The sequence below is a fragment of the Carassius gibelio genome, chromosome B6 (assembly GCF_023724105.1).
Source record: "Carassius gibelio isolate Cgi1373 ecotype wild population from Czech Republic chromosome B6, carGib1.2-hapl.c, whole genome shotgun sequence".
Classification (NCBI taxonomy): Eukaryota; Metazoa; Chordata; class Actinopteri; order Cypriniformes; family Cyprinidae; genus Carassius; species Carassius gibelio.
The window spans coordinates 20,558,281-20,573,771 of NC_068401.1; the positions used below are offsets into that span (position 1 = coordinate 20,558,281).

The 15,491-nt window shown below is 41.8% G+C and overlaps 1 protein-coding gene across 1 annotated transcript in view; it reads right to left on the minus strand.

Annotated features, from left to right (window-relative positions):
• Positions 1-6,156, minus strand: part of prkcaa (protein kinase C, alpha, a) — a 112,491-nt gene extending 106,335 nt beyond the window's left edge. The window contains exons 1-2 of the mRNA XM_052558648.1: positions 5,782-6,156; positions 4,993-5,024 (exon numbers count right to left, since the gene is read on the minus strand). Of these exons, the coding sequence (XP_052414608.1) occupies positions 4,993-5,024; positions 5,782-5,951 (202 nt within the window). The 5' untranslated portion in view covers positions 5,952-6,156. The remainder of the gene's footprint in view (positions 1-4,992; positions 5,025-5,781) is intronic.
• Positions 6,157-15,491: the final 9,335 nt, after the last annotated feature.

Genomic DNA, 15,491 nt, shown 5'->3' on the forward strand with positions numbered 1-15,491 from the left:
ATCCTGTAAATTCTACAGTACATTTTTTACAATGTAATGTACGAGTCGAAAACGTTAGGCACATTATACTTTCACTGAAGTGAAAGATCTCTGCGTCAGCGCGGAAAGTGAGGAACTAACTAATTTCTGCTTCATTACTGTTTGCAATTTTTTCCGGACGTGTTTACTTTCACACAGAAGGCGACCCAGTAATGTTCCGCAATTTGCCGGGTCCGACGTGCAGTGTGAAAGGGGCTATGGAGGCACCTAGTCCCACACAGCCTTTCCCTTCTGCTGGCCTCCGTAACAAACAAATAACTGGTCTGAGGTCCTAAGGCACTGAGTTCTGTCTACGTAAGTGCGGAGCACACGTACTGGACAGAGCAGTGCCAGGACTGGGAATGATCAGATCATGCTTCCCAAGAGACTTAACTTTAACAGGGTCTTGGTGAGCCGAAATGGCGGCCACACAGACCTTCAGGGTGGAAGGAGACAGACTTCGTTCCAACCTTTCCTGAAGAAAGCAAAGCACTAGGGCTGTCACTTTTTATTCGATATTCGAATATGCATTCGAACATGACGTGAAATATCCGTAATCGTACTATAAATAAAATATCCAGTTTTTAAAATGCCATGTGTAGCGCATTTTTTACAGTCTATGATTAGACTGGTTGTTTTTTATTTTATTTGCAATCTTATCCAGTAAAGGGCGCTCTAGACATATTGTAGCGTAGGCCCATGACCAAATCAAGTGAATAAGAGCTAGCTAGTTGCCAGGCACGTATGTGCGCTCCAAATGTGTGTTCTCCACCGCAGGGAACATTGTAAATAAACAGAGAGCCGCACTTAATCCAGATCAAGTTTTTCTTTTTTCATTTCATAGTGGCACTTCATATAAATGGATATTCCAAGTAGATAACCTGCTGTTTCAAACATGAAAATAAAATAAAATAATCCAGATAGTCCTGTTTATGACTGTTAAACATTTGTGATTGAATATCCATTAGGGGCCGTTCACATATCGCATCTTTTGCGTGCTTAAGTTCGTTATTTCCAATGTAGGTGTGGGGTATGCACGCTCATAATGGAAGTGACGCGGTCGCGACGCACTCTTTTTTTCCAGGCACGTCCGCACCGCATCGAGTTAAGAACTTCTCAACTTTTCAGACTGCCGCAAGCGCACCACAGGTCATGTGACAAAAACTAAACAATCAGCTTCATCTTTTCCTGTAACAATGTTGAAAGCTCAACCAAGATGAAGGAACAGCTGACCATATCTATATATGTGACCCGTCACAGAAACCAGTGACACAAGTCGGCAGCACAACTTTCGAACAAAATGAGAAAGAAGCGTTTTTTTCCAAAATTGGTGATTTTCGGTTTTTTTGCAGAATCTGTTAGTTGATATCACAAAGAAGCCTCTCCGTGTTTGAGATAGCAGTATTGGTATATTTAAAAGCGTACATTTTGAGGTTGAAATCAGCTAGTTTATCGGAGATTCTAGCACGCATTAGGGGCGTTTCATTGTCTGTCTGTATTTCCGTACTGGATAAGCCGGCTTTTGTTTCATTTGTTATTGCCCCCGCCCTCCGAGGGAAGCATGGCTACTTAGTATGCAGCGCTCTGGCCGGCTCTAGCGAACAAGCGCTCACTGATTCTGAAGACGATCTGAGCGATATTGAAAGCGGCATAATAAGACTGTATAATATCCCTAATCTACAACTGAGCGAAGATGACGACGAGGAAGAGTGTATTGGACTGGCGTCAGACGAGTTGGACCGTAAGATATCAGAGGCTATATCGATAGTAACATTTGATGGGGATAAAGACAGATAAATGGGGGAAATCCGTAACATTTAGAGGCAAACAGACGCACAGTGCAAACTTTGGATCTGCAAGAATACTTTTCTGTTTCTCATGGGGTGAGTTTCCATAAACATCAAAGTTTGTCGTTTTGTGTTCATTCTAAGAACACACGTTATCTCATGTTTAGTCCATGTTTAGACCTTCCCATATCTACCTATTGTTATTAGCTAGCTCATCGGTTATCACAGAATCCTGTTAAAAAGTCCTAATGCTACACAATGAAATCAATTCACCAAGTTTTATGTAGAAAACCAGCAAATAACAAATAAAATTAGCGTCAATATGTACTTTTTGTTTACATAAACATTAAAATAATAACATTAAAAATGATGGCCACATTTGAAATATTAAAGATTTTTTTATAAAAAGATAAAACTCACATATTTCAGCCTCTAAATCATTTTTATAAAAGTCAAAAAAGATAAATTACTGACATTTACAATGCACATTCTCCTTTATTAATAATAATATGTGGCCAGATTTTTCCCGTTGTGTCTGTCGTTGCTATGCAGGGGGTATGGCTTATCTAAATGAGATGTAAATGAGCCCCATTGTCACTCACAGCAGTGAGAACTGCACAATCTTCAGAGGCTATTTCTGCTTTTTGAGCTTTTTCTGAGTGCCTACCTTCAAATGGCCACAACTTTTCCAAATATTATCAGATTTCCATGTTTTACACATCGTACACTTTCAGAATCTGTGAATAACTCAAAATGCCCCAGAACCGACTTGTGTCCTTTCCGTGATTTGTCACATATTGATTGCCATTTTGAAATAAATTTTGTAGCAGAGCCACTGCAAGAGATTTTCAAGTGCTGTAAATCCATTTACATGTTTTAAAAAATGATATAAAAGCAGATTATAATTCATTCAGCGCTGTTGCTGCCGCGGTGTGTCACGTGACAAGCAATGAAGCATCACCATGGAAACGCCGCCCCCCTCTTGTGTGTGCGCGCTGGCTTTAGCGGTGCAGTCAAGAGAAGTCATAAAACTGTTGTTTGTTGTGACTGACAGAGTTGTATGCAGGGCGAGCGCGGAGAGGGGAAATCTATATCGTCTATATCGTTGCTTTTTTCGATATTAATATCTTGAAAGTTCATATCTAGATATAGATACGATAATGATATATCGTTCAGCCCTAGTATACAGTAGAGATGTTCCGATACCCTTTTTCTCTTCCCGATACCGATTCCGATACCTGGGCTCAGGGTATCGGCCGATACCGAGTACTGATCCGATACCTGGGTGTATATCTGTATATACAGCTGTATATACTACTAGCCCTGTGTAAATTGCTAGAATTTTTTTATGGTGTGCTTCAGACAGATCCCTCAATAAAACATGAACAAATACATGGTGAACTACTGTATTTATTACAGTATTTTTATTATCTAACATGAATTTGACAGTATTATTTATTTTCTTATGCAAAAAAGAACTTCAAATGCAGCCAAAAATCTAACACCGCAAACTAAAAAAGGTATTTAAGTTTTACAATATAACTGTATAAAAAAACTGCAACAAATAAGTCTAGGAATATAAAAAAAGATCTATTAATCAGATAATCTCTAACAAGTAAAAAACAAGTAAAAAACAAGCAACCATCTAGGCATAATTATTATTATTATAGAGATGTATTATTATTACTGTAGGCTACAACAGTAGCTTTATATATTGTCAATTTACTCATGTAAACCAAACATTTATTTTAAATGGCTGCCATGAAGATCTTTGAGTGTCTGTGTTTATGATATGACAGTATTCTCAAATGAAACGGTAAATTCTCATGAAGTGACGGTTTATGCGTTCGTGTCCTCATGACACACAGCAGAGACTACAAAACAGCGAGCTCTCGCGCATCTGTGCCAGTCACCCACAGAGATGTAGATTTTGCGGGAGTAATATTTAAATAGTATTTTGCAGTTTAATATTCACAGACACTAGTATATATTCGGCTACTGTCTGGAGCCCTGCGTTTTGACTTACACGGAAGCGACTGAACGCAGTTGCCGGTACTGAATATACTCGAGAGTCTGTAACTACCGGTACTACAGAGACATACTGCTAACCACTGATCTATAATATAGTAGCGGCTTCACTGTCTTTTGGCAGTTTAGAATGTGATGAGTGATCCAGTCATATATAGATAAGGGCTGCTAACGCGTTTTCATTTCTTCTTCGCTGCTCTAAACAGGGGTTGCTTGTGGCAACACAGCACAACTTCCTGTGTTTTCAATGCATTTTGAGCAGCGAAGAAGAACCGTGCAGCGGTTAGGCAAAGCTTGCGGTCATAACTAGGTCTTTTTTAAGAAAATGGTATCGGATCGGTATATGGGTTCATGTACTCGCCGATGCCGATGCCAGAATTTGTTGTGGTATCGGAGATACTTCCGATACTAGTATCGGAATCGGAACAACTCTAGTATACAGTGAACATGTCTAATCAAAAATGGGGTAAATGGATTGCGATTTGATCACTTAAAACACATGGAAATGTAATGTATGTTCCCACACTGCATGTGAACAGTAGCACTGTGAAAAATGAAATGTTTATTGCACTATTTTAGTGTTTTGTACCCTATTTTTGTGTATTGCAAGCTCCTTCTATATATTACTATTCAGTTTTCAGATTTCAATTTCAGCAACATCTTGCATTTAAAAAGACTCATTGTCAACAGTGTTGAGATCTATTAAGAACAGCTCACACAGAAGCCACTTTCAAACCAAGCATCTTTTCTGTTGGTCAGTGTAGCAAATTTGTGTGACCATTTTTAACATAAGCAAAATCTGCATGGTGAACTTCTTTGCCTTCACAGGAAACTGATTGTGGACATTCTGCAAAGCAACAGCAACTCAATTTAACTCAAGGCCAGCTAAGCGATTCTTATGACAGACATTATTGCTCACATTTTGCCTGCTAATTTAGGCCTTAATCAACAAAAACAGTGTCTCCTGACTACAACAACAATCTTCAACATTTTCTTATTCTGGGGCATTCAACAGATGATGTTGTGTGGAAAGGAAATGTTTCAAGATGATGTCTGGTGTTGAGGACCACGGCATCATCTCCTTTAGTTAGGATCGATACAAGTGACTGTTCAGAGAATAAGCAGGCCATGCAAATTCATCTACTGTATGACTGCTTACCTTGGCACTGAAATCCTTGCTTTCCAAACCCCCTGATGAAGAGGAGAGACAAAAAACAATGCATTAGAGATCTGCCTCTCTAAATCCTTTAATGGGCTTTTAGCTATCAGTTCTCTCCCACGGAACAAGCAATCCCTTAATTAAAAAGTACATGGACAGTTATGGCATCTAATGTTTGATTTGTATCAATGCACATATAGGAAAACAATAAAAGGGTATGTGCTTTGACAGTGAATTTTACAGGGAGACATAAATTTAATAATTAAAGTAGACTGCACCTACATGTTAAAAAATAAATGTAAAAATGTAATATTAAATACAAAAAATGCTGTTCATTTTTTTCCACATCTCCACATCATTCCTATTTTAACTTTTATAAATTACTAAATAAACTATCAACAAGTGTGAACCAATGACTTGACTTAGCAGATGAATGCCACACTGTAAGCCTAGACAAACTGATCACACCCACATCATGGCAATTCCAGTCAACTTTAGGCATGCAGAATACGGCAGCAGTCTGAAACATATTTCTCTCCAAACTTTAGCTTTAGTTCTGTCCAGCAACAAAATTAATTTCTACAACGAAAGCAAGTTAAAGCCCATGAGCTCTGTGAAGCAGTTCTGTGTGACAGTCCAGTAAACACAAGTGGAAACAGTGAGTTTCTTAAACGCTTAAACCAGTTCTATGTGTACCCCTGGTTACAGGCCAGCTGCCAGCTCTACAGTACGGCAAAAATGTTTAAACTTGTACCGATATTGCAATAGTGTGTGAAATGATCTACTCACCAAATAAAGTCAGTGCAGTGACTGCAGAAAGTCGGCTGCTTGAAAAACCTGGCAATAAATTTGTGGTTTTTCACTTCATGGACGTTTTTCTGCCTCAAAGCACCTTTACGGGCGAATCGATTTGCAACGTCAGATGAGGATTGCTCGTTGTTTTGTATGACATCAGCCATTGCAGAAACAGGAATAATTCCCCGCAGAGTATGTGGAAGTTGCTGTCAGACAACCGTTGTTGATCTGCCTTGCCGTTTGTCCGTGTAGTGCAACAGTTGGGTGCGCGCGAGTGGAGAGAGTTTCTCTTGCTTTCCCCACAATTATTGTGTGACAGCTTCCAGAGAGCGCTCTGCTTCCTTCTCGCTCGAGGTGACGTCATTGAAGTGTCCTTCTGCTGGGAGTGGATAATAGCGCGCGCCGCTGGATCATGAGTCCCGTGCAGTGAGCGTCATCCGGCGGTCAAGAAACCTGTCTGCAAGTTTCGGTGAGAAATCCAAAAGATTATCTTCGAAGACAATTTTGTTTGGACCTTCACTTTCTTTTACACCTGTAGATATCGCTACTCAATCAGTGGAGGCTGGTCTTCTTCATAAAGTCCCCCAGTCTCAATTCTTAATTTGCCTAAGCAAAAAAAGTATTAAAAAGTATTAGCCCTACTAATGTGTTGGCCCTTTTGTTGAAAGTAGCCTATACTTTCACCTGTTGAAACTTGCTTTCTCTTTTATAGATCTATTAGAGCTGTGTTTTCGATGTTTGCGTTTGGGGTGGCTTGACATGAAAAACATGCTTTATTTTTGTAGTTCTGCTAGACACAAGAATCCCAGAAACTGTCTACTTTAATTTTGAAAAAGGGAGGGGATCTAGCCCCCAAAACATCTGCAGGTGCATGGACCACACTTATTTATGAGAATACATGCAGGTCATGGGCTGTAATTAGAAAAGCTTAAACTTTATTAATTGTAGTTCAAAATTAACTCAGCACTTCAGACACACACAACTTGCTAAACAGTTTCATTAGTGCAAAGCTTATTTCAAAAATTAGCTAAATGAAGAAAAACAAGATACACAGACTTGAAGACAGTAGTGTGGCCCTTCATTTTGGAATTTCGAAATCTTCTGCTCTCACCCTCCCAGTCAACTCTCCTTAATGAGAATGGCAACAAACCACATTTCACTTAGATTGCACTAAGTTAAGGGTGTGCTAAATAAAATTTAAATTCTAAATATAGTTTTAATGACAATACCAGAATATAATTAACAAATATACAAAACCATTTGTAAACCATGAGTTATGTTAAAAAGGAGAACACAGAACAGTGTTGTTGGTCTTAAAATGCTAAATTACATTGAGGTCGATGGCTTTGTGAGGAGCGTGCTGACATGTACCGCCTTTGTGCTTCAGTTGTCCCGAGTTCAAGCCCCAATTCGCGGAACTAGGAACGAAACTTGTACGAAAACCCTAAATGTAGTCCATTGTGGTAAAATGTTGGCAAGTATGGTTACCCATACTCAGAATTTGAGCTTGAGCCGTGCATTTAACACATCAAAGTGGATACACCCAGAGAAGGAATGTTTGAGGATTAACTAGTGTAACTTTAACAAAAAATTAATAATAATAAATAATGATAACGTTCACTTTTACGTAAATATCTGATACAACCCCCCTCCCCCACTGGGCATTCAGAGAACATCAGGGACCACTGGAAGCATTATTTAAATATATATGGGGGGGGGGGGGCATTGAGGTGTTATTGGGAGTGTTTGTTTTAAGTCTACAGACCCCCTGAAGGGACATGGTGATGGAAAAAATTTGGGATGGGATGAACAAATATTTTTCATATTTCTTGCTGTCACTTCCCTCACAAAACCCAATGTTTTTAACCCTAGAGTGCAGGCTTTGGTGGATCCAAAGTTTGGTGGAACTGCATAGGGTACATTTTTCCAACACGTCCTTTGGCTTTGAGCTGCCAAAAAACCTGCATATACAACATGAAAGTTCTCAGTTCAATGTAAGGGAATGCTACAATGTGTTACAACTTAGCCCACCCCGTCATCCAATGTTAAGTTAGCTGTATTAGCATAATGGTTCGAAATTAGCAGTTTACAAATGCATCACATTTTGCCTGAGAATTTATTTATTTATTCTAATGTAAGTCATATGATTTTATCTGCAACAGTTTAAGTACTAAGGAAAATATAGTTTCGGTCAAAAAAATGTGATTCTTGCATAAAGTTTTTTCTTTATAAATTTGCCATCTACTTTTTAAAGCCTTTACAACCATTCATATAAGATTGGGGAGGAAGTGAGTAAATAATGAAATTATCATAAAACTCCTAGCTTATCCCCTGATAGGTGGAAATGGTGTTGTTATAACTCTCCCCATGTTACAAGCATACCCTACCTATACAACAATAGTGATTTGAGGGACTGAAAAAGCAAAAAGTGAAAGTTTTTGTAAATGACACAACATTGTTGTCTGTATGCAAAATTTTTCAAAAACATAAAGGTAAAACGTTTCAGTTTTTAGTTCATTATTGTCCTGTAAACCTGCCCTTAAGTATTAGGGTGAGGGTAGACAGGTTTCTGTTAGGGTTCATCTTGAGCCAATGCCTGCCACAGCCCGTCAGGTTGGATAGACTCTCTGGTCCCAACTCTGGCCCTTCCTCTGTTTGTCCTGCCCAGATGTCAGTCTCTGTCATCTCCTTTGTTCCTACACAGCAGTTAAGCTCTTTCGTCTCTGCTGGCCCTGCCCAGCCTCCTAGCTTCTTTGTTATCAAATGTGTTAACATGCTACAAACATGAAGACATGGATTATTATAATCTTTAACCCTCTTTTTTCTGATATCATCATTTTTTTTTTTTTTTTTAAACAATCAAGAACATGAATTTAACTTCCATGAATGTTTACTATCTATGGGATTTAAATCCTGCCATGATTCAAAACTGAAAATACAGTTCTGAAAGGTTGAAAGTAAGTGTTCGAAAACTCAAAATCGTACAAAACAAGTTTTGCAAGATCAAAAAATAAGATTTGTAAGCTTGCAAAATGTAAAAAATTAAAATATCTCTGCAAACATTATGTTGTTTTTGAGATATCCTTCTTCAGAATAGCAAAAAAAATGTAGGATGTTGCGCAAAGAATTTTTCAAAGTTTCACATTTGTCAATGTTCTCCCACTGTATTAGATTGTTTTCCAGGTTTGAAACCTTGTAAATGGTGATCTGAAAACTGGTGTGCGAATGTGTGAAAAAAAGTTTTGAAACTCTGAAAACAGAGCTTTGCAGGCTTGCAAAGTGGTAAAAAAAAATGTTAATCTCTTCAAACATAATGTTGTTTTTGAGTTTTCCTTCTTCAGAAGTGCTACACTCTTTTTAATGGTGTTGTGCAATCATTTTTTCAGAGTTTCGAATTTGTCACTGTTTTCCCAGTGTATAATTTGTTTTCAAGATTTGAAACCTTGTAAATAGTGATCTGAAAACTGGTGTGCACATAGGTGAAAAAAAGTTTTGAAACTATGAAAACTGAGGTTCGAAGGGGCGAAACTTGTTACATTACATTACATGGAAAAAACGAGCGCGTCACACCGTCGCTTCCATTATGAGCGCGCATGCCACACACCTACATTGGAAATAACGAGCTTGAGCGCGCAAAAGACACGATATGTGAACGGTCCGTTACTATGCACTGTTGTAGCTACAAAATTAATAGCACATTTGTGCTCACACACGTGCTGATACTCAAGAATTGCTTAATGTTCAATGAATATAAAAACGTTAAACATTTTTTTTTCATGGCTTAAAATTATAAGGACATTCTAACTGTTTTTATTAATTCTAACAGGCTTCATTGCGCAGTGAATGCTTTTGGACTCTTAGGAAGTGTTTTTGTTGGGTTTTTGCAAAGTCGGTGTGACGGCTGGTGAAAGGACAGTCTGGAAACAATAGCGAGTTAACGTATTTAATGAGATAATGAGATAATGTTACAAAGACACACAAAGACGATGATACGGGAACACTCCAGAGGGATGATTAAGGCGGTGAGAAGTCCAGTCCGGGTGTTGACGGCGTGAGGCAGCAGGAGAGAGTGGCACAGGAACTGCGGGGAACAGAGCCGAAGGTAAGTGTCTGTGGCTGAGTGATCATACGGAGAGTGGATGAGTTTCTGGGGAAACACAGACATCCAAAGTGTAAACAACCCGAGATCACGGTTTACCAACCGTGACAGTATCCCCCCCCCCCCCTAAGAACTCCTCCTGGAGTTCCCAGAAGGGCCTACCTGCTGATTGAATTCATCAATAAGGGAGTGATCCAATATGTCCCTAGCAGGTACCCAACTCCTCTCCTCTGGACCGTAACCTTCCCAGTCCAGCAGATACTGGAATCCTCGTCCCCTCCGTCTCGAGTCCAGAATGCGAGTCCCCATCTACGAGACGCGGCGGCGGGGGAACCGGAGTAGGCGGATTAATACGTGCATAAAACACGGGTTTAATTTTGGACACATGAAAGGCGGGGTGTATCCTCTTGTACGCAGGAGGTAGTTTGAGGCGGACTGTCACCGGACTAATGATTTTGGTGATAGTGAACGGGCCGATAAATTTGGGAGCTAGTTTATTAGAAACATCGTGGACGTCGCGAGCCATACGTGGCCACCAGAATCGTTGTCTAACCAACCCATTAGTTCTACTTATCCCTGGATGACAAGCCATGTTGGAACAATGACCCCACTGGACAACTTTGGACCTTAACTCCTCCGGCACAAATAAGTGGTTCGGTGGGCAACCGGACGGAGGCATTACCCCTGCTAAGGCCATCTTGACCTTCGACTCGAACTCCCATACAAGTGCTGAGATCACTAATTTCTCAGGCAAAATACACTCGGGAGTAACGGGACAGGCGGAGGGATCAAAAAGACGTGACAAAGAATTGGGTTTAACATTCTTGGAACCCGGGCGGTACGATAGGGTAAATTCAAAATGACCGAAAAAAAGTGCCCACCGAGCCTGCCTGGAATTGAGTCTTTTGGCAGTTCCAATGTACTCTAAATTCTTATGATCGGTCCAAACAATAAAGGGAAGCCCTGAACCCTCTAACCAGTGGCGCCACTCCTCCAACGCTAATTTGACCGCCAACAACTCTCTATTGCCAATGTCACAATTACATTCGGCAGGAGATAATCGATGAGAGAAAAACGCGCAAGGGTGGACCTTATCGTCTGAAGCAGCACGTTGGGACAACACTGCTCCTACCCCCACCTCTGATGCGTCGACCTCCACCACGAACTGCCGTGTGGGATCAGGGGCGACAAGGATGGGAGCCGAAACAAAGCGGTTCTTCAGGTTAGAGAACGCAGCCTCAGCTGCTTCAGACCACCTGAACGGAGTACTGGGGGAGGTCAAGGCTGTCAGAGGTGAGACTAGTTGGCTGTAATTACGAATAAAACGCAGATAGAAGTTGGCGAACCCCAGAAACCGCTGTAGGGCCTTACGGGAATCTGGAGATGGCCAATCTATCACAGCCTTTACCTTGTCAGGGTCCATTCGTATTCCCTCAGACGACACGATATACCCTAGGAAGGGGACCGACTGTGCATGGAATACGCACTTCTCCGCCTTGACAAAAAGCCCATTCTCTAATAACCTCTGGAGCACTCGTCTGACGTGTTGAACATGTTCCTGGAGAGATGAAGAAAAAATCAGTATGTCATCCAGGTAAACATATATAAACTGATCTACCATATCTCTTAACACGTCATTCACGAGTGCTTGAAAACCCCCGGGCAAGTTGGAGAGCCCGAACGGCATAACCAAATATTCAAAGTGCCCTCTAGGGGTATTAAAGGCAGTTTTCCATTCATCCCCCTTCCTGATGCGGACCAAATGATAAGCGTTACGTAAATCCAATTTTGTGAATACAGATGCTCCCTGCAACCTCTCGAAAGCTGAATACATGAGTGGTAATTGATAAGTATTCTTAATAGTAATGTTGTTCAGCTCTCGGTAATCAATGCAAGGTCGCAGAGAACCATCGTTCTTACCCACAAAAAAGAACCCCGCCCCCACTGGAGAAGAGGAAGGACGGATGAACCCAGAGGCTAAGGAATCAGAAATATATTTCTCCATGGCCTCCCTCTCAGGAATAGAAAGAGAGTATAACTTGCCTTTAGGCGGAGATTTACCTGACACTAAGTCTATGGTACAGTCGTAGGGACGATGTGGAGGAAGAGAAGCAGCCCGGGACTTACTGAACACTTCCTTCAGGTCCAGATACTCAACGGGCACGTTTGGTAAATCCATGGTCTCCTTCTGAAAAACAAAAACAGGAACAACAGGACCGGCAAAAACCAGACAAGACTCATGACAACTTTCACTCCACAATGTGATAGTGTTAGAACCCCATTCCACTCGTGGATTATGTTTGAACAACCAGGGGTGACCTAAAACAATGGGAGCAACAGGGGAGTCCATGAGAAAAAGGATATGGTTTCTTGATGGTTGCCAGATGTGATGAATGTGATGGGTTCAGTATGATGGGTGACATGAGGCAGTTCCTGGCCGTTGAGTGCGGTGACATGGATGGGGAGAGACACAGGAAGGACAGGAATGTTCAGGTGATGTGCAAGTGAAGGATCAATGAAGTTACCTTCGGCTCTGGAGTCCAGAAGAGCTTGGCATTCATTACGGTGATTCTTCCACCGCAGTTTCACTGGAAGGAGGGTTGATGATGTGGGTGAGGACTTCTCAGTGGAGATCCCACCCGATAGTAGCCTCAGGTTTACTATCGGGCTGACTCTTTTACCGGGCAAGAGTAGTTGTTATGATCAGAGCCTCCACAGTATAAACATAGTCCTTGGGACCTCCGCCGTTCCCTCTCCCTCCGGGACAGCCGAGCTCGACCCACCTGCATGGGCTCGTAATCGTTGACAGAACCGACCGTGTTCTCTTGACTCAAGCGCCCCCTACTGGGAGAGAATGGAGGTCTCGAAGGACTGTGTTGGCGGCCCAGGCGATTAAACCTGGCCTCCACCCGCAACGCCAGGTCTATGAGTTCGTTGAGAGTAGGGGGCAGCTCGAGGAGGTAGATCTCCTGCTGAACACGGTCGGATAACCCATGCAGGAATCTATCCCACTGCGCCGGCTCGTTCCACTGGCACGCGACCGCCAGGGTATGGAACTCGATGGAATACTCGGTGACAGATGAATGTCCTTGTCGGAGTTCCGAGAGGTGATGGGCGGCCTCCCTGCCGGTCGCGGCCCGGTCGAAGACTGTCTTCATTACGTCAGCTAGGAGGTGGAACGAGGCACAGCACGGATGTTGATTTTCCCACACCGCCGTTCCCCCTAAGGCAGCCTTGCCAGATAGAAGTGTGAGCGTGAACGCTACCTTGGATTCTTCTGTGGCGAAAGTGCGCGGCTGCAGAGCAAAATGCATCGAGCACTTGTTAAGGAATGTTCTGCAAAAAGTTGGCTCACCAGCGTAGTTCTCCGGTGCCAGAAGTCGCAGCTCTGGCCGGGAAGTGGTCCTGGGGAATCCCCGGGAGAATGGTCGGCGCAGGCGGCGCGATGGGCGCAGTGGGAGACGTGAGCTGATGGATCTGCTGGGTGAGCTCGGACACCTGTGCCACCAGCGCTTGCACAGCGCGTCCGGTGTTTAAGATTCTCTCTTGCTGCTGATCCATTCTCTTGACGCTGTGGTGCATGAAATCGGCGAGGGTGTTGGTGCTCGCTGCTTCCATGTTTTGGTGAGATCGTTCTGTGACGGCTGGTGAAAGGACAGTCTGGAAACAATAGCGAGTTAACGTATTTAATGAGATGATGAGATAATGTTACAAATACACACAAAGACGATGATACGGGAACACTCCAGAGGGATAATTAAGGCGGTGAGAAGTCCAGATGGTAATGGAATGCTGGTGAGGAGGCCGGGTGTTGACGGCGTGAGGCAGCAGGAGAGAGTGGCACAGGAACTGCGGGAACAGAGGCGAAGGTAAGTGTCCGTGGCTGAGTGATCGTGCGGAGAGTGGATGAGGTTCTGGGGAAACACAGACATCCAACGCAAACTACACAGAAGCCAGACGGGGGTTAACACAACGACATGAAACAACGATCTCACAAACACAGGACGTGAGACAAGCCATTATATAGTGGATGGGTAATGAGTGGCAGCTGCTGCTGATACAATTAACGGAGACGCCCACAACTAATCAGTGCAGACGCAGAACACACAGAATTCACCACAAAGTGTAAACAACCCGAGATCACGGTTTACCAACCATGACAGTCGGTGACTCAAAATGTCAGCTCTATCCTCTCTCAATCCGTCACAAACAGCGTATGAGGACAATGGAAGCAATAAAAAACAACAAAAGAGCAATGATATACAAGTGCTATAACAAGTCTCAGTTAGCTTACACGTAACAAAGCCTTTTAAATAATATATAATAAAGAAAAAAGAAAACCGATAGAATAGAAAAAGAATAGAGCAAGCTATTAGAGGTATTTTTTGCCTTTGTTAATTGTATAATAAAAGAAAACCGATAGAATACAAAAGATTAGAAAGCTTAATATTATTATTATTATTACTATCTATTATTAATATTATTATTTTTTAAGAATAGTGAGTGTTAAAGTTAGAGGGTCAAATTAATTTGGAAGAGATGTGTTTTAAGCTGATTCTTGAAGATGGATAAGGATTGAGTACAGACAATGCACTATAGAAGTCACTTTAATTGTAATATGCGCTCTCTACATGAAGAGAGAGTTAGTGGTTCACTGCGTGAGGAAAGTGAGTCGTTCGCTGCTTGAGGAAAGTGAGTCTCCAACTGAGGAAAGTGAGGTGAGTGTGTATACTGATGCACGCCGGACTATCAGTGGTAAACACAGTGGCTACTGGCAATTGTATGGTGAATGCCAGCGACAAGTCGGTAACTTTATTTTAGAACCGGACCGCCTTGTGGCCAGAAATCTGTGCATCCTCTGTATCCTGTGCGCTTTTGTCATTGGCGGAGCAGTCGGTCAATCTCACCTTTCCAGTAAATACGACTTGTGATTGGACTGTACATCAGCAGACAGCAAAGCATTGGCTAAGAGCAGAAGGCCCTCCCTCCAGGCTTTTTTTTTTTTTTTAGTTGCGAGGTTGCGAAGCTTCATTTTCGCTCATTCTGAGTTTCAGAGTTTCAGAGCAGAGCTGCGTGACAACGCTGCCACAAATCACGTGAGTCGCAAGCTCGCAACTGTGTGGGCGTATCTCCGCAAAGTGGGTGTTGTAAACTCAGCTCTGAAAAAATTGTCTGCAATAGGAGTGCAAATGTAATGTAATGTAATAAGTTTCGCCCCTTCGAACCTCAGTTTTCATAGTTTCAAAACTTTTTTTCACCTATTTGCACACCAGTTTTCAGATCACTATTTACAAAGTTTCAAATCTTGTAAACAAACTATACACTGGGAGAACACTGACAAATTTAAAACTCTGAAAAATCCTTTGCGCAACATCCTAAAAAATTTTTGCAATTCTGAAGAAGGATATCTCAAAAACAACATAATGTTTGCAGATATATTTTTATTTTTTTACATTTTGCAAGCTTGCAAATCTTATTTTTCGATCTTGCAAAACTTTTTTTTGTAAGATTTCAAATTTTCGAACACTTTGTATCAACCTTTCAGAACTGTATTTTCAGTTTTGAATCATGGCAGGATTTAAATCCCATAACTATCTAGTTTATC